Below are 22,898 nucleotides of genomic sequence, written 5' to 3' on the forward strand. Positions count from 1 at the left end.
TGATGAATCCCCTCCATTGACGTTGTATGAACCCATATACCCCGCTCTGAGGAGAAAGAAGGGGCAAAGCGCCCAGCCAAGAGCTTCTACCCCTTTGCTTTAGTCACCATAGAGATCTCTGCACCCAGACCCCAATGATCCAGACTTCTGACGCGTCCTAGCCATTGGCATTTTACTTACTAGCAGTCTGACTTCACTTGCCGATTATCTTCTCACCACCAGGGGGCAACTGACCAGAGAGAATTCTGACAGTAATATTTGGTTTCATGGTTCTGCATTATTCTTGGCGGCTGAAAACCTGTTCTTCAATTTAGACAATCACCCCAGGGTAAACATTGTCTCTGCCAGCTGTCTTGTCCCATCTTGGTGCCATCTTCCAGAAAAGAGATGCACCTAGCCATACATGATGGCTATATATGATGTACAAAAATGTGATGAATCCAGGTTGTCGCCTTCTAAGAGCAGTGTGCAGTTGGATCTATGTTGAAGTAGCATCACCGCCTGCTATGTACAGGAATTGCACAAACTGTACAGCAGCAGTGTGATAGGAAATCTTTAATGAAAACTCCTTGGAAAGCTGCTTCCAGGAAGCAAATAAAAATATTTGTCCATCGTCTTTAAAGGGTGAGAAAATAGTATTTCTAGGTGAGAACAGGGGATTGAGAAGGTGTTAAAACAAATAATTTTTCATTGAATCCCCACCGCTGTTCTAATGCTGCTCTCCACTTCCCGGACCTGACACGCTGAAAATGCACACTGAGCCAATCCCTACCCGCAGCAGTGACCCGGCTAAGACATTGATTGGCCGAATCAGTAAGTGTCCAGCCAGGATTAGAAAGTAAAGAGTAGCGTTGGAATGGCAGTGGCGTAGAATCGGTGATGTAATGCTTGTTTTTAACCCATTCTGGCCCTTCTTAACCACCTAACAGTTTTCCCCAAGTCCAGCTTGGGCTTTGGGAAAAGCACTTAACTGTTCTGCTGGGCAGAAGGGGACGTGTGTGGGGGGGTTCTGCTTTAGCTGCTTGTATCTCCTGACTGGTAGCAGCTAGAGACATGGGCCTGGTCCTGTTTGAAAGCTGACATTCCATCACAGCATTAGCACACCATTGGTAGGAGATATTGCTGTTAGAAATCAAGTCGGTAATAAATGCAGGTAAAATCTTTTTACTTTCACTTTCAGCTGCATTCACTGCAATCCCGATATCTAAGTGATATCTTCCCATGTAGTGAAGATAATGCTGTGAATTTTGTATTATTTGAAAACTTGGAATGTTGGCTTTTAAACAATACAAAGCACATATCGCTATCTGCTACCTACAGTATCCAAAGATATGAGCAGCTAAAGCAGACCTCTGATGCTGCACTATGCACAAGAATCTGCAGATAAAAAAAAATGAAAATGTATTTTAACCCCTTAGGGTACTGGGCTCATTTTTGTTTTTATCTCCCCACATTCCAATAGCCAAACTTTTTTTTTTTTTTTTTATAAAGGGTTTTCTGAGACTTAAATACTGATGGCCTATCCAATGGATTAGGTTATAAGAATCTGATTGGTCGGACCCATGCCGATCAGCTGTTTAAGAAGGCATCGGCACTCCTGTGAGCATCATGGCTTTCTCTGCTCGCCAAGCACAGCGCCGTACATTGTATAGTGGCTGTGCTTGGTATCGCGCTCACCCCCATTCACTTCTATAAGGCTGAGCTGCACCTAGGCCACGTGACCAATTAACGTGTCGTCACTGGCCTAGGAAAAGCTGCCTCCTCACACAGCTGATCCCGGGTGTCAGACCCTCACCAGTCAGAAAATGTTCCATTCCTATAGCCATATGAAGGCTTATTTATTGTGGGATAAGTTGTATTTTTTAATGGCACCTTAATAATAATTTACCATGTCCTGTATTGGAAAACGGAGGAAAAATGTTCCTTGTGGGGATAAATAGAAAAAAAAACATAATTCTGACAAGGTTTTTTTGTGTTTTGATATCACATTGTTCACTGTGCGCTAAAAATGACTTTACTTCCTTATTCCGCGGCTAAATACAATTACTGTGATGCCAAATTTCTAGTCTTGTTTAAAAAAAAAAATAACCTGTAAAAAAAATCTAAATTTTCTTTGCACCACCATTTTCTGGTAGCCATAATATATATTTTTTATATATATATATATATTTCCATCCACAGAGCTGTGTGACGGCTTGTTTTTAGCTGGATGAACTGTAGTTTCTATTGCTACCATTTTTGGGATACATACAACTTTTTGATCACTGTTGTTTAGATTTTTGGGAGGGATAAAGTGACCACAAAATTATTATTTTTTTTTTTGTTTTTTTAATCCTGTTACCGCGTACACCACGCAGGAAAAATATTTTAATAAATAAAATAGACTTTTTTTTATTGTTTATATATTTTTTTTTTATATGCCCCCATCCCTTCTATACCTTATCTGCTCACACCCACAATAAGACAAGTAAAGATAAAAAGACAGAAGAAAAAGGAATGAAGAAAACCGAGATGGGGAAGAAAGTAAAATATATAATAAGGGTTCAAAACAGTATACCGTATATACTCGAGTATAAGCCGACCCGAATATAAGCCGAGGCCCCTAATTTTACCCCCAAAAAATGGGAAAAATTATTGACTCGAGTATAAGACTAGGGTGGGAAATGCAGCAGCTACTGGTAAATTTCAAAAATAAAAATAGATACCGTACCAATAAAATTACATTAATTGAGGCATCAGTAGGTTAAAGGTTTTTGAATATTTATTTCAAAGAAAAACAATATGGTATCAACAATAACTTTAACAGTACAAAAACCAACTAAAGCGAATATTCGATTTTTGGGAAAATACCAGTTCATGCGAATTTTTATGCGAAAATTTGAATGCGATTTTATTTTTTTATTTTTTTTGTGAATTTTCGCAATCAAGACCTAGACTCGAGTATAAGACGAGGGGGCTTTTTGAGCACAAAAATGTGCCAAAAGACTCATCTTATACTTGAGTATATACGGTAAGTACAAAGAATTAATAATAAAATCATATTTTAAAATACGTATAGTACATTAACTATAGTGGATTGGGGGACTATAATTGACATTTGGAATCATCTTGTATGTGGTATCCCCCCCCCCCCCCCCTCTCTTGGTTGGCGATATATCCATTTTTTTCTATTTGTTTATATGTTGTTTTGCAAATATGCCTAGGCTATCTTAAGACATTAAATTAGGATCTATCTAATATTTTTTTTGCTATATGCACCTCTGGTCTATATACAGCGAGGAACAGAAGTATTTGAACACCCTGCGATTTTTCAAGTTCTCCCACTTAGAAATCATGGAGGGGTCTGGAATTCACATTGTAGGTGCATTCCCATCTGAGAGACAGAATAAAATAAAAAACAGGAAATCACATTGTATGTTTTTTAAAGAATGTATTTGTCTTGCACGGCTGAACATAAGTATTTGATTACCTAAGAAACAGCAAGAATTCTGGCTCCCAAAGACCTGTTAATGTGCCTTTAAAAAGTCCACCTCTACTCCACTCAATAATCTAACTTAGTAGCACCTGTCTGAGCTCTTTACAGACCCCTGTCCACCCCACAGTCAGTAAGACGCCAACTACTACCATGGGCAAGACCAAAGAGCTGTCAAAAGACACCGGAGACAAAATTGTGGACCTCCACAAGGCTGAAAGCGCTACGGGGCAATTGCCAAGCAGCTTGGTGAAAATAGATCAACTGTTGGAGCAATTGTTAGAAAATGGAAGAGGCTAAAGACGACTGTCAGTCTCCCTTGGACTGGGGCTCCATGCAAGATCTCGCCTCGTGGGGTATCACTGATGATAAGAAAGGTGAGGAATCAGCCCAGAACTACAAGGGAGGAGCTGGTCAATGACATAAAGAGAGCTGGGACCACAGTTCCAAAGGTCACTGTCGGTAGAACACTACGCCGTCATGGGTTCAAATCATGCATTGCAAGGTTCCCCTGCTCAAATCATCACCTGTCCAGGCCCGTCTGAAGTTTGCCAATGACCATCTGGATGATCCAGAGGAGGCCGGGGAGAAAGTCACGTGGTCAGATGAGACCAAGGTAGAACTTTTTGGTCTAAACTTCACTCGTGTTTGGAGGAAAAAGAAGGATGAGTTGCATCCCAAGAACACCATCCCCACTGTGAAGCATGGGGGGGGGGGGGTTAACATCATGCTTTGGGGGTGCTTTTCAGCGGAGGGGATAGGATGACTGCACTGTATTAAGGAGAGAATGAATGGGGCCATTTATTGTGAGATTTTGAGCAACAACTTCCTTCCCTCAGTCAGAGCATAGAAGATGGGTCGTGGCTGGGTCTTCCAACATGACAACGACCCAAAGCACACAGCCAGGATAACCAAGGAGTGGCTCCGTAAGAAGCATATCAAGGTTCTGGAGTGGCCTAGCCAGTCTCCAGACCTAAATCCAATAGAACATCTTTGGAGGGAGCTGAAACTCTGTGTTGCTTGGCGACAGCCCCGAAATCTGACAGGAGATCTGCGTGGAGGAGTGGGCCAAAACCCCTGCTGCAGTGTGTGCAAACCTGGTCAAGAACTACAGGTGTTCAAATACTTATGTTGAGCCGTGCAAGACAAATACATTCTTTAAAAATCATACAATGTGATTTCCTGAATTTTTTAAAAAAAAATCCTTTCTCTCAGAGTGGGAATGCACCTAACAATGTCGGAGAACTTGGAAAATCGCAGGGTGTTCAAATACTTCTGTTTCTCACTGTACATGTGATACGTTTCCATGCAAAAAACAGATAGTTGAGTGCCCTCCACATTTTCTCCTTTTTTCCTTACATTGCAACTTGGCAAACTGTGTTGCCACGGGAGAGTGCACCTAATTTTGTGGTTTTGTGTTGGTCAAGCCACTGATCTTAACAATTATCATATATTTTTATATGTAAAATTGGGAAAGGTGGGGTGACTTAAAGGGGTTGTCCGAGTTATTTTTTTTGTTTTTTCTATGTTCCTAACTAAGCAAATGTAACAGCTTTCCAATTAACTCACTTTATCTCCAGTGCCTGGTTTATCAGATTTGACTGAGGGTCACATGACCTGTGATGTCAGCTTCTCTCCCTGCTCTGATAAAGTTTGTTTACAAGCCTGTAAACCAGACCTCACTGTGCTAGCCATGCCCCCCTTCACTGCCGGGCTGTCTCTATCCTAGGATTCTTAACCCCTTCAGCTGCAGAGACTCTGTAGCGGCAGCAGTGACAATTCTGGGCACATGAGCTGACAGACTAGAGAGAGCATTGCATAAGAAGGTAGGGGGAAGATCCTGTGTGTATTATCAGTGTCATTATGCAGCTGGGTCTTGTAGTTCTACACTTACACGTTGCTGTATATTCTCCCAGCACTCAGGGCAGCTCTTGTATCCACTCCCTTAGCAGTGTCATCATACAGCTGGGACTTGTAGTCCTACACATACAGCATGCTGCAGAGTCTCCCAGCAGGCAGACATGTCACTCAGGGCAGATCTTGTATTCACTCCCTTAGCAGAGCAGGGGGAGGGGCAGAGATTGTTTTTATTGCAGGTAAACAAAGGGCCAGAAAAGAACCAGGGAAATGAGGAAATATATATACATATTTTATTTTTTTGCATAAAACTTGCTTAGGCTACTTTCACACTAGCGTTCGGGCGGATCCGTTCTGAACGGATCCGCTCATAATAATGCAGACGGAGGCTCCGTTCAGAACGGATCCGTCTGCATTATATTAGCAAAAAAAAAGCTAAGTGTGAAAATAGCCTGGGACGGATCCGTCCAGACTTTCAATGTAAAGTCAATGGGGGACGGATCCGCTTGAAGATTGAGCCACATTGTGGCATCTTCAAACGGATCCGTCCCCATTGACTTACATTGTAAGTCTGGACGGATCCGCACGCCTCCGCACGGCCAGACGGACACCCGAACGCTGCAAGCAGCGTTCAGCTGTCCGCCTGTCCGTGCGGAGGCGAGCGGAGCGGAGGCTGAACGCCGCCAGACTGATGCAGTCTGAGCGGATCCGCTCCATTCAGACTGCATCAGGGCTGGACGGCTGCGTTCGGGTCCGCTCGTGAGCTCCTTCAAACGGAGCTCACGAGCGGACACCCGAACGCTAGTGTGAAAGCAGCCTTAGCTTGTTATGCTGTTATATCTTCTGCCAAGTTGTCGGGATTTGACTCCAGGAAACAAATTTTTTGGTAGTTTGACGAAGGAGCCCGGCACGCTCTGAAATGCGTTGGTTGCTTTTTGACCTACGGAGGCTTCGGTATCTTCCACGGTGACGTCGCCGATAGGGGTTTCCCGGGCAACTGTCTCACAGGTTCCCCTGCGCGTGCTTCCGGCCGGAGCAGCGCTGGTGTCAGGAGGTGAACGAAGAGGACGCTCTTTGCAGCACCCGAACAGAGAGGAATATTTAGCAGCAGGCGATAAGGACTATAACTCCTAAGTCCACAGAAGACCTCAAGCAGGTAACGGACCGCACAGAGTAACGTAAGTGTACTCTTTTACTTTTTATGTACATCGCAATACTCCTAATAGTATTTGAACATATCCCTATATATTTTTTAGATATATTGGAAACTGACGGGGCAATTCCAGTATACCCTTTAGACCACAGGCCCTACAACGAAAAAGGGAGAATTAGTAAAGCATTTAAGCTCTATTGGGGGTGCTATCAAGCTCGTCATCCAGCGCCGGTTTCTCATAACCCATACGGGCGATACACTTTTGTAGTTATATATTGCTGCCCATCAGATTTTCAGTGCTATATATATTTTTTTCATAACTTGGACAACCCCTTTAAACTTTAAATATATATATATATATATATATATATGTAATTTATTTTATTTTATTTGTACTTTTTTTTTTTTTTTTACTACTTTTTAAACAGTAACTTTTGGCCCCCTTAGGGCGCTAGAACCTCGGATCTTTTGATCCCTTGTCCCATTCACCATAACAGAGATGTGTTGGGGTGAATGGCATTGTGACTCACTCCCTGCTGAGCTGTGCCTCGTGCACAGCTTAGCAGGCAGCTTACCGTAGCAGGCCTTGGAAGCCTTAGCAGAGCCGAGGCTGTCTTGCTGACTGTTCGGAACCCCCACAATTTCACTGTGAGGGCTCCAATCGGAAGGCAGAGGGAGCCACATCTCTCTGCCTTACCTCACAGATGCCGCGATTGCTGTTGAACGCGGGATCTCAGGGGGTTAAATGACCGATTTCCGAGCTATCGCCAATCCCGGTCACTTCAGCTGGAGGTCTGCTGTATTTTACAGCCGACACCCACTGCATATGGCGCCACCTCCATACGTTCCCTCATCTTCTGTATCTCATGGTGGCTGAAAGGGTTAATATTGAGGTACAGTCATACCATTACTGCAGAGAGGCGTTCAGTTCACACTAAAATGTTATATGGGGGCAGTTTTAGGCCTCTTTCACATGACCATTTTATTTATTTTTTTCGTTTATGGGCCGTTTTTTGCATTCCGTATACGGTCCGTATACTGAACCATTCATTTCAATGGTTCTGCAAAAAAATGGAATGTACTTCGTATGCATTTCGTTTCCGTTTTTCCCTTCCGTTGAAATATAGAACATGTCCTATTATTGCCCGCAAATCACGTTCCGTGACTCCATTCAAGTCAATGGGTCCGCAAAAAAAACCAGAACACATACGGAAATGCATCCGTATGTCTTCCGTATCCGTTCCAGTTTTTTGCAGAACTATCTATTAAAATGTTATGCCCAGTCCAATTTTTTATATATAATTACTGTATACTGTATATGCCATACGGAAAAACGGAATGGAAAAACTGAACAGAAACAAAAAAAACAAACAACGGATCCGTGAAAAACGGACCCCAAAACACTGAAAAAGCCATACGGTCGTGTGAAAGAGGCCTTAAGCAGCGGAAGTGATATGTAGGCATAATAATGATTGTATAAGCTTTGGATACAGGGCCCTGTGCCGATTATATAACACATCATGAACAGCCCAGTATCTTCCAGCCCATCTGTGCCAGAAATGGTAAGCTTTCCCTCTCACTGTGTTTATCTCCACCTCCGTACTGGGGTAATTCTCCGAAACGGGAGGGAGACGCAGAGAAATCTTTCATGTAAGCAACGAGCCTAATATCTGTCCATAACAAGTCTGGATGTTTTTACAACTTTTTTTTTTTTTTTTTTAAACTTAACAAGAGGCTCCCTTCGGCCTCATGGACACGACCGTTTGCAAACAGCGGATTTGCAAAATATGGACACCGGCCGTTTGCATGCTGCAATTTTCCCACTCCCTTCACTCCGCCAAAAGGACAAGAATAGGAAATGTTCTATCACTTGCGGAATGGCCACATAGAAATGAATGGGAACTGCTAAAAAAAAAAGTGGATGAGAAGCGGGCCACAACTACTGTTGTGTGCATGAGGTCTAATTGGTATCCACTGGAGGAGATACCTACAACCTGCGGCCTTCCACCTTTTGCAAAACTACAACTTCCATCATGCCTGGACAGCCTACAGCTATCAGCGCATGCTGGGAGATGTAGTTTTGCAACAGCTGGAGGGCTGCAGGTTGGTTATGCCTGTTCTGAACCATTTTATTTGAAGAATGACAGAACAAATAAGCATCTGGGAATGTAAAGTGGCCCTGAATTTTTTTTTGGGGCGAGTTCAAATTGACAGAAAGTAGGGCCAATATAAGTAGGTAGGGCAGCACAAAATACTGCCATCCCCGCCAAAGCATTCAATTCTTATCATCGTCCTCAGGATGGCAATAAAGTTGAATGCAGGAGGACACGGTCTTCTGCCAGATGCTCCTAGCATTAATTACTGCAGAGAGCTTCAGATCGCTATGTACCCAACAGAAAACCTTGGACGGCCCCCTGGGAAATTTCCCTGTAGGGTCTATGGCCAGTCCACCCCCGACTGGCGCTTATCTTGACTCTGGTCAGGGTCAGCTACGCAGATTCTCAGTCCCTAGTCCAGTTTTAGTTACATAACGAGAATGAGCGAGCTTTCTGACAATCTGAACAGGGCGAGGCACGAGTCATCTGATGGGGAGACAAAGCACCTGCTGAGTCCGCGTCTTCTGAAGTTCTCCTCGGGCTCAGATGACTGGGAGGAGTGAGCGTTTGGTTTCCTGCAAAACAGGACTAGAAGAAACTAACCAGATCCGAAACCTGTTGCTACACCGCTGTCACTACCCCTCAGTCACTACTACCGCACGTATCATGGGGGAGTTTTACCAGTCAAAATCTAGCAGAATTCTGCCTCAAGTTGTGCGGAATAACGGCGAGCCGCCTATCAAATTTGCTGTGTTTTAGACACACTTTATGCCTCACCAGCTTTCTGTAATGGTAAAATGCACCAAATTTGTCCATTCCGTGTGCCGTTATTTTGCTGCAAAATATTGATCTACAGTAAGCCAGCTATAAGTGGTATCTAACGTGTCTGGTGAGAGGCACCAAACTTATCAAACCATGCACCACAGAGTTAAAAGGGTTGCCTCACTTTAGTAAATGGCTTTCTCTACATTATAATTGCCAATGTATTGTTATCCATATTGCTTCCTTTGCTGGCTGGATTAATTTTTCCATCACATTATATACTGCTTGTTTCTATGGTTACAGACCACCCTGCAATTCATCAGTGGTGGTCGTGCTTGCACACTATAGAAAAAAGCATCAGCCTCTCTGTGTGACGATTCGTTGGGGGTAGGAGGGGGGACTCAACACTGAACACAGGAGGGAAGGGGAACAGTAACTGGGCCAGGAAACTAGGGAAGAAACAGGTCACCTCCTAGACAACCCTAATCTGGGCCCTGACTACCTATCAATATGAATAGTCCTTGAATGTATAAATATTCATATGCAGTATACCTAGGCCCTGATTTCCCTATAAGGCCCTGGAATAAGGTTAGGACCAGAGATAAGCCTTTCCTCCCCAGATGGACTAATGGAAGTCTCTGTCTCAGGCCGAGATACAAACAACAGGGAATATAACAAATATAAACAAATGCAACACTTAACTTCTGTAGAGATGGAAGAACAGGAACACCAGAGAGGATCTCCCACCAGCTCAGCCAAACCCAAATATAGCTATCTACCGCATAGTCAGAAGGGTGAGGTCAGACTATAAAGGGTAGAAGTGATGACCACTGAGCAACAGCTGAGAAAAGGGAAGTGGTCCTTAACCCTATCAACACTGAATTAAGAGAAATCAAGGAGGCTGTTAGATTCCTCCACGCTCAGCCAGTCTCTCTGATCTCCTGACACCATTCACCTGATGGACCGTGACACATACAGTACAGACCAAAAGTTTGGACACACCTTCTCATTCAAAGAGTTTTCTTTATTTTCATGACTATGAAAATTGTAGATTCACACTGAAGGCATCATAAACTATGAATTAACACATGTGGAATTATATACATAACAAAAAAGTGTGAAACAACTGAAAATATGTCATATTCTAGGTTCTTCAAAGTAGCCACCTTTTGCTTTGATTACTGCTTTGCACACTCTTGGCATTCTCTTGATCAGCTTCAAGAGGTAGTCACCTGAAATGGTCTTCACTTCACAGGTGTGCCCTGTCAGGTTTAATAAGTGGGATTTCTTGCCTTATAAATGTGGTTGGGATCATCAGTTGCGTTGTGGAGAAGTCAAGTGGATACACAGCTGATAGTCCTACTGATTAGACTGTTAGAATTTGTATTATGGCAAGAAAAAAGCAGCCAAGTAAAGAAAAACGAGTGGCCATCATTACTTTAAGAAATGAAAGTCAGTCAATCCGAAAAATTGGGAAAACTTTGAAAGTGTCCCCAAGTGCAGTTGCAAAAACCATCAAGCGCTACAAAGAAACTGGCTCACATGCGGACCGCCCCAGGAAAGGAAGACCAAGAGTCACCTCTGCTGCGGAGGATAAGTTCATCCGAGTCACCAGCCTCAGAAATCGCAGGTTAACAGCAGCTCAGATTAGAGACCAGGTCAATGCCACACAGAGTTCTAGCAGCAGACACATCTCTAGGACAACTGTTAAGAGGAGACTGTGTGAATCAGGTCTTCATGGTAGAATATCTGCTAGGAAACCACTGCTAAGGACCGGCAACAAGCAGAAGAGACTTGTTTGGGCTAAAGAACACAAGGTATGGACATTAGACCAGTGGAAATCTGTGCTTTGGTCTGATGAGTCCAAATTTGAGATCTTTGGTTCCAACCACCGTGTCTTTGTGCGACGCAGAAAAGGTGAACGGATGGACTCTACATGCCTGGTTCCCACCGTGAAGCATGGAGGAGGAGGTGTGATGGTGTGGGGGTGCTTTACTGGTGACACTGTTGGGGATTTATTCAAAATTGAAGGCATACTGAACCAGCATGGCTACCACAGCATCTTGCAGCGGCATGCTATTCCATCCGGTTTGCGTTTAGTTGGACCATCATTTATTTTTCAACAGGACAATGACCCCAAACACACCTCCAGGCTGTGTAAGGGCTATTTGACCATGAAGGAGAGTGATGGGGTGCTGCGCCAGATGACCTGGCCTCCACAGTCACCGGACCTGAACCCAATCGAGATGGTTTGGGGTGAGCTGGGCCGCAGAGTGAAGGCAAAAGGGCCAACAAGTGCTAAGCATCTCTGGGAACTCCTTCAAGACTGTTGGAAGACCATTTCAGGTGACTACCTCTTGAAGCTCATCAAGAGAATGCCAAGAGTGTGCAAAGCAGTAATCAAAGCAAAAGGTGGCTACTTTGAAGAACCTAGAATATGACATATTTTCAGTTGTTTCACACTTTTTTGTTATGTATATAATTCCACATGTGTTAATTCATAGTTTTGATGCCTTCAGTGTGAATCTACAATTTTCATAGTCATTAAATTAAGAAAACTCTTTGAATGAGAAGGTGTGTCCAAACTTTTGGTCTGTACTGTATGCTAGTTCTTTTTCCTATATTGTGCAAGCACGACCCTCACTGATGGATTGCAGGGTGGTCTGTAACCATGGTAACGAGCAGTGTATAATGTGATAGAAAAATGAATCCAGCAAGCAAAGGAAGCAATATGGATAATAACAATAGTATGTGACTTGTATTAACTTTCTCTACACAATAAATGCAACTTACTGAAGTGAGACAACCCCTTTAAGTCTCTCCGCTGACTCTGTTTCATACACCCTAGTTTATTGAGTGCTGTGTATGTGAAAACCCTTCCCTCTGGGGTCCCCAAAGTCTTTGACAACAGGATAACTGAAATTAAGACTATCAGGCAGTTGGTGAAAGCCTGCTCCGTAAATATATATAATTCTAGCTGAAGGAGCCGGCTGGGCTCGGGTATATTTAATCTATTTCACTTAATGTTTGTGTGTGTCGTTAAAAGATATCGACACTGTCCACTATAACAGTGACATCTACAGCAACTTGCCCCCAAAACAGTGACCTCCACAGCCCCCGACCCCTTAACACTGACCCCCCACAGTGCCTGGTCCCTTAAAATTGGACTTCCACAGCAGCCCACCCCCTTAACTTTGACCTTTACAGCAGCCTTCCCCTTTAGTGACTTTCATAGCATACCACCCCCTTGACAGTGACCTCCACATGGGCCCGTCCTGTTAACAGTGGCCTTTACTAGATCGGGAGCGTGTCCTTTTGAACAGCTCACTCTCAGACAGCAGCACTGTACTGTCTGAGTGTGAGCTGCAGGGAGAAAGTCACCCTCCCTTCCACCCCTGCAGCTGACAGAAGTTGATTTTTACCTTCATTTTTTCAATCCCTGGTGGCTGAGTGGAGGGGCGTGGTCTAACCAGATCAGGGGCGTGGCATAGCGGGACCTAGAAGTTGGCCTTTAACTTAATTTTTTCAATCTCAGTCGGCTGAGTGGGAGAGGGCATGGCCTAACTGGATCGGAGGCGTTTCCTTTTGAACAGCTCACTCTCAGACAGCATCACTGTACTGTCTGAGTGTGAGCTGCAGGGAGAAAGTCACCCTCCCTTCCACCCCTGCAGCTGACAGAAGTTGATTTTTGTATTTGGATGTAATAAAATGTATCTTTATACCGCCACCTGCTGTTTGTTCTTTTTCTTTATTTCTCCATCCACCTTGCTGTGGTGGATGCACATGCTCAGTTCCATCCTTTAGCTGCCACCAGCTGTATACACTGTTAGAAGCTGTGACAGTTACAGGAAGAGAGCTGCAGCAGAAAGGACACTCCTCCTGAGCTGGGATAAGCAGAAAACTGCAGCAGAAATGACACCTCTTCTCCTAAGCTGGGATAGGAAGAGAACTGCAGCAGAAAGGACACCCTCCTGAGCTGGGACAAGCAGAAAACTGCAGCAGAAAGGACACCTCTTCTCCTGAGCTGGGATAGGAAGAGAACTGCAGCAGAAAGGACACCTCTTCTCCTGAGCTGGGATAGGAAGAGAACTGCAGCATAAAGGACACCCCTTCTCCTAAGCTGGGATAGGAAGATAACTGCAACAGAAAGGACACCCTCCAGAGCTGGGACAAGCAGAAAACTGCAGCAGAAAGGACACCTCTTCTCCTGAGCTGGAATAGGAGGAGAACTGCAGCAGAAAGGACACCCTCCTGGGCTGTGATTGAGAGAGAGAGTTGCAGCAGAAAGAGCACACCTCCTGAGCTGTGATTTGAAGAGAGCTGTAGCAGAAAGGACACACCTTCCTGAGCTGTGATGGGGAGAATGCTGCTGTGGAAAGAACATGGCTCCAGAGCTGTCATAGGAAGAGAGCTGCAGAAAAGGAGATTATTTTTTGTCATCCCTCTCCCCTCATAGATTGTAAGCTCTTGCGAGCAGGGTCCTCATTCCTCTTGTTCTAATTATTGACTTTTCTGTTGCTATGTTATTTATGATTGTTTGTACGTGGACCCGTGAACTGTAAGGCGCTGCGGAATATGTTGGCGCCATAGAAATAAGGATTATTATATTATTATTCCCCCTGAGCTACCAGCCCAAAGTCTAGCAGAGAAATTGGGGGAAATGAGCGGTGAGACCTCTAGATCCATGTGAGGAACAGGTGCAGTAGAGAATCCCTTTAAATGCCAGTCCAGCACATGAGCTTGGGCGGCTCCTTCAGACAAATATCCCTTTAAATGGCTTTTAATCCTGAGCGTTGTTGATATAATTGATCATTGTGCTGCGCCCGGGCGCGTTCTGTGACCTTTCCATCCACACGTATATATATAGAGGGTAATATAATATACGCCATATAGATATCAGCACAAGTCGTTGTGCCCTGGAGCTGCGTTATCTGACCTCGTCATCTCCATTAGACGGAGGGAGCGTGACATAATAACGGCTCAGCGGCGTACATTACACGGATCACTCACTGCACACGTCCAGGGAGCCTCAATTAAGCAGAACATGGTTTAATGCGTGGAACTCATCTGAAAGTGACAAAGAGCAACGTCTTGACATCTACACGGAGTCAGTATGTTCTCCGGCGTGGGCCTGGACGTCCCTTCCAAGGAGGAAATAGGGGCCACCGTGTCACCCATGCCACCTCCTTAGACAAGTCTGTTTTATATAAAGTGTTATCCGCCTGTAGCACGGGCCTGATACCTCCGTAATGTTTCATTTCCTGCAGTTTTAGTGCTTATTCTACACACTCTGCTCCTTCTAGGCTCAAGGACATCTGGGCCACCCACAGCGGTGGCCAAGGTGGTGGCGCCTGGCGCAGAGTCGGACTCGGTAAGCGAATCAACAGCTGAATCTGCAGAAAAGTATTTGCATTAACCAGCTGGAACAGAAGGCGATTATTTTAGCCTTTGCCTTTTATTTGCCGTCTGATATTGCAAACCCTACAGGTAAAGCAAATACGAGAGGCAGATGCCGTGTGGCCTGTGAGCACTAGGTGGCGCTGTCTGTCTCATTATTCAGTTCATAAAGTTCCGAGTAGAGATAATTTCATATTTTGAAATTCGTTCGCGCTTCGTTTACTGGTAAAAGGTGAATTGCGTTATGGATTCCGTTACCACGGACCATAACGCAATTCTATGAGGGAGTCCTCTCCTGCATAATGGATCCGTTTTGCAGCCCATAGACTTCTATCATGACGGAATGAATAACGGAATGCCTCTGAAGCCATTCCGTTATGCATTCCGTCATAGGATTGCATTATGGTCCGTGGTAACGGAATCCATAACACAATTCACCTATCGTGAATCGTTAACGAATTTCATAACCTGAAATTCGCTCATCTCTAGTTCGGAGATTCAGAGCATCAGAAAACCAGCTGCTGGTCAACCTGAACTGCCCAGTGGTTGGTGCCTGGTAAAATAAGTGCAGACTGACTATAACTAAGGGATACCACCTTCTCTAGTGATGGACGAACGTCGGCCAGGACGGGTCGCGATCAAATGTTCGCGAACCGCAAGTTTGCGCGCGGCCCCTATTCACTTTAATGGCAGGCGAACCTGAAAAACCTTCAGCTCATATTTGCAGCCAGCAAACACTTACTAGAAGTGCACAAATAGTCCCACAACACGGACAGTGACATACCAGAGGGGGATCAATGGCAAAAATTCCCACAAAAAATATGTATTTTAATCAGGGGCCATTTTTATGCGTCTTAAAGGGAAACTCTCAAAAATGTGCCCTGCTGGAGCCTAGAATTTTTTTATTTGCTATCAGTTAGATGTATACAAATGTGCAGCACTCCACGTTTTTGTATCCTGCAGAGTCCATTTTTATTTATTTTTTCTACCATGGAACTGTATGGTGAACGGACACCACTGTTCGGCATCCGTCTGAGGCATCTGGTAACGCACACATTTTTGGTATTACATTAAATATATGGCAAAAATAGGATGGGAACCCAGCCCTAGTGTGAGAATAAGCCCCAGTACACAGCGGAGCAGCGTGGCGGAGAGGGGAGGCCGCCATGTACTGACAGAGCGCCACCTGGTCCTGGTGGTCAGGGATGAGGACTGTGTTTCCCAAGGATCATTTTCTACTGGGAAATACAGGGCACAGTATAATACACTAGAATCTATATAATATAAAGATATTAGCCCTACCCCCGAATGATAATACAATTAGGTGGTCATTTATTATATAGTAGTACGTCTATGTTAGGTGTATTTCTGACAAATTGTGGCACAGAGGTCCTTAGCACCGCAATCTGCATATTTTTCCGCTCATGCCAGGTCTAAAAAAGGATGGTGTGGGCAGGAAAAGGGATACAGTTATGGCCATCCAGTTAATGGATACCACCGCCATACATTGACCGGATAACACCGCCATACCGTGACCGGATAACATATCTGTACAGTGACCGGATAACACCGCCATACCGTGACTGGATAAAAGAGTATAAGAGGGCACAGTACAGGGAATGACTAGAGGCACTGCACAGGGTGTGGTAAGAGGGCATAATGCAGGTGAATGCGGTTCATACGCCACCATAATAAGAGGCAGAGTGAGACAGGAGTGTGAATATGTGGCTACAGATAAAAAATGTAACTGTGGGTCAGTACAGGCCCCAAAAATTAGGCAATAGGCATCACCTGACAGTACAGAACTTTGGATTCTGTGGCTGGAGGTACACTAGGCGGTCACAGGATAAATATGTAACTGTCGGCCAGTACAGGCCCCAAAAATTAGGCATTCACCTGACATAAAAGGCCTTTTATGCCGCTGTATTTACCTAAGACAGGGACCATGGTCGACTCGTCACAGGTGTAGAATTCCTCCGAGATCCATGCCTCATTCATTTTTAGAAATGTGAGGTAGTCCACACTGTCGTGAGCTAGGCGAGTGTGCTTATCAGTCACGATCCCCCCTGCTGCGCTGAATGTCCTTTCGGAAAAAGACACTGGACGAGGGGCAAGCCAAGAGTTCCATCGCAAATTGTGCCAGCTCTGGCCACAGGTCAAGCCTGCACACCCATAGTCCAGGGGTTCCTCGCTTCTCAGAGCGTCCACGTCGGCCGTATTGTGGAGCAGTATTTGTGGAAGAAGGTATATTACACCCCTTCCTCAATCAGTTTTTTTGGGGGGGCAATAGGTATATCACACCAGTTGCAATTAGTTGTTCCAGTAGCGTTTGTCCCTATCTGTATAGCTGCGGTATCGCAGCAGAGCCGCACACAACTGCTGCACAATACAAATGCACTATAATGTACTTTCTATGTTAGAAAGTATATTATAAGTATATTACACCCCTCAGTAAGTCACACCTATCGATAGCACATCTATACCAGTCCTTAAAAGGACTTTTGTGGCCCTATTAGCTAGTGATTTGGTGGCCCTAACAGCCTGTCCCTGCTCCACACAGCAACCTCTCCCTATACTGGCAAAAAACAGAATGTAAAATGGCGGCCAGATCGGGTCTATTTATAAGGTAGGGGGTACGTCCATGTGCTGAAACGTCTCAATTGGCTGTCCTGTCCCACCTGATGGATGTGTCATGGGTCAAAGTTCTTCACAATGTAAAAGAATATGGCGCCGGGCGAACCGCAAGGCCTTCTCTAATCTTCTCTATGCACTGTTTAGAGCAGGGATGCCCAACCTGCGGCCCTCCAGCTGTTGCAAAACTACAACTTCCATCATGCCTGGACAGCTGTCAGCTATCAGGGAATGCTGGGAGCAGTTTTGCAACAGGTGGAGGGCTGCAGGTTGGGCATCCCTGGTTTAGAGTATGACTGCAGGATCAGACTACACGTAGTCTGTTACCATAGAAACACATAGCTCTGCAATTTTTTTAGCTTCATGGGTGCTATAAAAAAATTGACTGCAAAACTGTGTAAAAAGAAATGGACAGTAGCGATGATCCCATCCATAGCTCTGAAGTAGGTGGTCACAAAATTTACCCAGATGATCACTTTCCTAGCAGCTGGATCAGAAGAGGATGCAGTTGCGGAATCAGTCAAATGATCAAATCTGACACCACTTCGAAAGCTATGGATGGGATCGTCTCCACCACAACCGATCCATGGGCAGCTGTAGATGTCAGATAGATGTGGATCCCGCACCTATGTAGAGAAAGGAAGACCCCTGACTCATTGGGTGAGACAGCTAAACGGGATTCCTATTGTTCACACAGGTGTGTGAGACCCACATCTATAATACATTTATGGCATATCCTGTAAGGTTGGAATACCTCTTTAATGTAAACCCAGAAAACCACAGGTTTCCCTCCATGAAAGAACCAGGTACAAGGATGCATGAAGAAGATCCACAGCATGAGGAGCCCAACAAACTACTCCTATCCCAGCTTCGTGGACCACCACAGGTGTAACCTAGAAAGGGGGTCTGTCATCTCAGATACTCTTTTGAGAAGGAAATGGAGCACATGCCGCCTTCGGCCGCCAGGTGGCGCCCGCGATGTCCTAATAAAACAAGCGCCGCTGGTGAAATGCAACATTGTATCGAATTGTATAAACATCACTGGGAATATTCCAGGAACTGAATCAATATTGTGTTTAATGTAGCAAATACAGACCCTTCAATGGCTTCCTATGAAGCTGAGGGCACGGGTAATATAAAGCTAATATACAGGGAGGGGGTAATATGAAGCGTATATACCGGGAGGGGGTAATATAAAGCTAATATACAGGGAGGGGGTAATATGAAGCGTATATACCGGGAGGGGGTAATATGAAGCTAATATACAGGGAGGGGTAATATGAAGCTTATATACAGGGAGGGGTAATATAAAGCTTATATACAGGGAGGGGTAATATGAAGCTTATATACAGGGAGGGGGTAATATGAAGCGTATATAACGGGAGGGGTAATATGAAGCTTATATACAGGGAGGGGTAATATGAAGCTTATATACAGGGAGGGGGTAATATGAAGCTTATATACAGGGAGGAGGTAATATGAAGCTAATATACAGGGAGGGGGTAATATGAAGCTTATATACAGGGAGGGGTAATATGAAGCGTATATAACGGGAGGGGTAATATGAAGCTTATATACAGGGAGGGGTAATATGAAGTTTATATACAGGGAGGGGTAATATGAAGCTTATATACAGGGAGGGGTAATATGAAGCTTATATACAGGGAGGGGTAATATGAAGCTTATATACAGGGAGGGGTAATATGAAGCGTATATACAGGGAGGGGTAATATAAAGCTTATATACAGGGAGGGGGTAATTTAAAGCTTATATACAGGGAGGGGTAATATGAAGCTTATATACAGGGCAAGGGTAATATGAAGCTTATATACAGGGAGGGGGTAATATGAAGCTTATATACAGGGAGGGGGTAATTTAAAGCTTATATACAGGGAGGGGTAATATGAAGCTTATATACAGGGAGGGGGTAATATGAAGCTTATATACAGGGAGGGGGTAATATGAAGCTTATATACAGGGAGGAGGTAATTTAAAGCTTATATACAGGGAGGGGTAATATGAAGCTTATATACAGGGAGGAGGTAATATGAAGCTTATATACAGGGAGGAGGTAATTTAAAGCTTATATACAGGGCAAGGGTAATATGAAGCTTATATACAGGGAGGGGGTAATTTAAAGCTTATATACAGGGAGGGGGTAATATGAAGCTTATATACAGGGAGGGGGTAATATGAAGCTTATATACAGGGAGGAGGTAATTTAAAGCTTATATACAGGGAGGGGTAATATAAAGCTTATATACAGGGAGGAGGTAATATGAAGCTTATATACAGGGAGGGGGTAATATGAAGCTTATATACAGGGAGGGGGTAATATGAAGCTTATATACAGGGAGGAGGTAATATGAAGCTTATATACAGGGAGGGGGTAATATGAAGCTTATATACAGGGAGGGGGTAATATAAAGCTTATATACAGGGAGGGGGTAATATGACGTTTATATACAGGTAGGGGTAATCTGAAGCTGGTATAGGGAGGGGTAACATGAAGCTGGTATACAGGGAGGGGTAACATGAAGTTGATTGGGGCCTTTGGGGGTAATATGAAGCTGATGATTGGGGGCATGCATCTGCTGCCTCCTGAAGACTTTCTCCTTACTCCCCCACTTCCTAGTCTTGCTGGCATGCTGATTGGCACACAGACTGTGCCATGCTCTCTGTGCCCTGGCTGGGTCTCACTCCACTCTGCGATGTGACGCGTCGCCGCAGACGCCCCCTGGTGGTTATATAGCAGAGTGCTCCCGGAGCTTGTGGCACAGCACAGGGTGTCCTCCTGCTGTCGACATGAGCCTGAGAAGCGCCGTGTTCCTGGAGGATCCCCGGAGGCAGCATGGAGTTCAGCACAGACCCCTGTGACAGCTTTAACTACACCTCTGGAAGGATGTGGGACCCCAACACGTCCAATGTCCTGAAGGAGAGGAGCTGGGGGAACTTGTCCAGAATGCTGGAGGACTGTGGGGGGTCAGTGTCTGTGGCTTTCCCCTTGTCTATGATGATCACTGGGCTGGTGGGGAATGCTCTGGCCATGCTGCTGATCTACAAGTCCTACAAGAAGAAGGAGAGTAAGAGGAAGCATTCATTTCTGCTGTGCATAGGATCCCTGGCACTTACTGACTTCATGGGACAGCTCCTCACCAGCCCCATTGTCATCTCAGTCTACCTGGCCAAAAGGCAGTGGAGCAAAGTGGACCCTTCGGGACACCTGTGCGCCTTCTTTGGACTGAGCATGACCATGTTTGGACTGTGCCCCCTGTTTATAGCCAGTGCCATGGCTATTGAAAGGACTCTGGCCATCAGGTCTCCTCACTGGTACTCCAGCAACATGAGGACCAAAGTCACCATAACAGTGTTACTGTGCATCTGGGGGGCAGTGCTTGGGTTTGCCCTCCTGCCCATCATGGGGTTGGGGCAGTACACCCTGCAGTGGCCTGGGACCTGGTGTTTTATCAGCACTGACCACAAGACTCCAGGGAACATTGTTTTTGCTTCCACTTTTGCCTCTCTTGGTCTCCTGTCCCTTGGGACTACCTTCACCTGCAACCTGGCCACTATTAAAGCCCTGGTGACCCGATGCAAAAGTAGGAGCTCAGCCTCCAAGATCAGCAAGCAGTGGGAGAGGATTACAATGGAGACCATGATCCAGCTCATGGGGATCATGTGTGTCCTGTTTGCCTGCTGGTCTCCCCTTCTGGTAGGCAATGTTTCACTATTACTTGCATGCTGGGGCTTATGGTACTACTAGTAGTAGTTGTATGCATTGCACAAAGTTTGCATCTTGCAGCCTCATAAGTTTGTGATGTAAGGGAAAGGTTATGCTTCCAAAGATGTTCTGCAGCAGCTGCAATGACTGCTGATTTCTGATGTTTAGTCCTGTAATCCTCCACCAGGCGATTAAGCTGTAAGCTGCTTCTCCATTATATACTTCTCCAGTCCCATTCTAGGATTTACCCCTGATAGTAGGAGAACTCTGCCACTGGAAATCAGTTCCATTCATTTGAACGGGGCGGCAAGCACGTGGATTTCTGCAAGCCCCATTAAGGTGAATGGAAGTGATTTTCAGTCGCAGAATTTTCTGCCACGAAATCTGCCGCATGTGAATACGTCCTAGTACTGAGAGCCTTAACTGGTAGAACCCCTGCACGCGTGGATGATGCTTTCCCTGTAAACCAGACCCTCATGTTATACTTCTGCAGCAATGTAATACAGTTCCAGCAATCAAGTGTTTGACAGGAGAAAATAAAAGATGTTCTGCAGCAGCTGCTATTGATGCTGAACTTTTTACCGCCACACGTGGAAAGTTCTCTCCCTATATACTGTTCACTCATGTTACATTTCTGTACCATTTAGTATCTAATTTCAGCATTCCACTGTCCAATCATGGACAGGTCTGCTTTTAAAGATGTTCTGCAGCAGCTGCTATTAATGCTGGCCTCTGATGTTCAGTCCTAATGACCCTCACAACACGTGTACGGCCTATCCATGTTATACTGCTGCAGCAGTATAATCCCATTCCAACGGTTAAGCGATTGACAGGTCTGTGCCAAAGATGTTCTGCAGCAGCTGCTATTAACGCTGGCCTCTGATGTTCAGTCCTAATGACCCTCACAACACGTGTACGGCCTATCCATGTTATACTGCTGCAGCAGTATAATCCCATTCCAATGGTTAAGCGATTGACAGGTCTGTGCCAAAGATGTTCTGCAGCAGCTGATTCCAATGCTGGGCTATTTCAAGGGATCCCTACCACACGTGGAGATAGTATGTTCTGTAATTCCTCTAATACTGAAGTCTTACAATCCCATTCCAACAATTATTCCACTAACAGGTCCCCAGTGAAAGCTGTTCTGCAGCAGCTGGTGTCCACGCCGGCCTCTGATCCGCTGCTGTTACAGATAATTGAGCTATTAGCAGCCACGCCGTGGAGCAGCCTCTTCCCACCTAATCTTCCAGGCTGGAGATGTCTGCTCTTCCACTCCTAGAGGGGATGATCACTGTGAGGCGTCACCAGAGACAGTAAGTGGCCATCACTTAGACCTGAGCCCGGGCAGAACCAGAAGCAGCAGAGCAGATCTGCACAATACAGCACAGGTCAGGTTCCTTCCCTTCTATAGAACTGGGCTTTCAGCTGACACCAGATCAGATCTCGCGTCTGTTCTCCAATGTGGTTATAACGGTGGTCTCCAAGCTGTGGCCCTCCGGCTGTTGTGAAACTACAACTCCCAGCGTGAGAACTGTGGATTCAAGTTATCATTCCAAAAAATGTTAATAAAAAGAATTTTACAAGAACTGTGGATTCACAATAGCTGGGAGTTGTAGTTTCACAACAGCTGGAGAGCCACAGGATGAAAGCATAAGTAGAGTTGTGGACCTGCCGCCGGCATGACAGAGCACGGAGCTCCTGTGGTTCTGTACGACACTCAGTGTGCCGCCATATGGCGCCTTCCTAGGGCACCATGCTGTGATGGAATGTGGTACAGTTCTGCATGTACGGTATATAAAATTGTAGGTA

The 22,898-nt window shown here is 45.0% G+C and overlaps 1 protein-coding gene across 1 annotated transcript in view; it reads left to right on the plus strand.

The window, feature by feature from the left end:
• Positions 1-20,050: 20,050 nt before the first annotated feature.
• Positions 20,051-22,898, plus strand: part of PTGER3 (prostaglandin E receptor 3) — a 39,072-nt gene continuing 36,224 nt past the window's right edge. The window contains exon 1 of the mRNA XM_044301561.1: positions 20,051-21,080. Within this exon, the coding sequence (XP_044157496.1) occupies positions 20,220-21,080 (861 nt within the window). The 5' untranslated portion in view covers positions 20,051-20,219. The remainder of the gene's footprint in view (positions 21,081-22,898) is intronic.

This window comes from Bufo gargarizans, chromosome 7 (assembly GCF_014858855.1).
Source record: "Bufo gargarizans isolate SCDJY-AF-19 chromosome 7, ASM1485885v1, whole genome shotgun sequence".
Classification (NCBI taxonomy): Eukaryota; Metazoa; Chordata; class Amphibia; order Anura; family Bufonidae; genus Bufo; species Bufo gargarizans.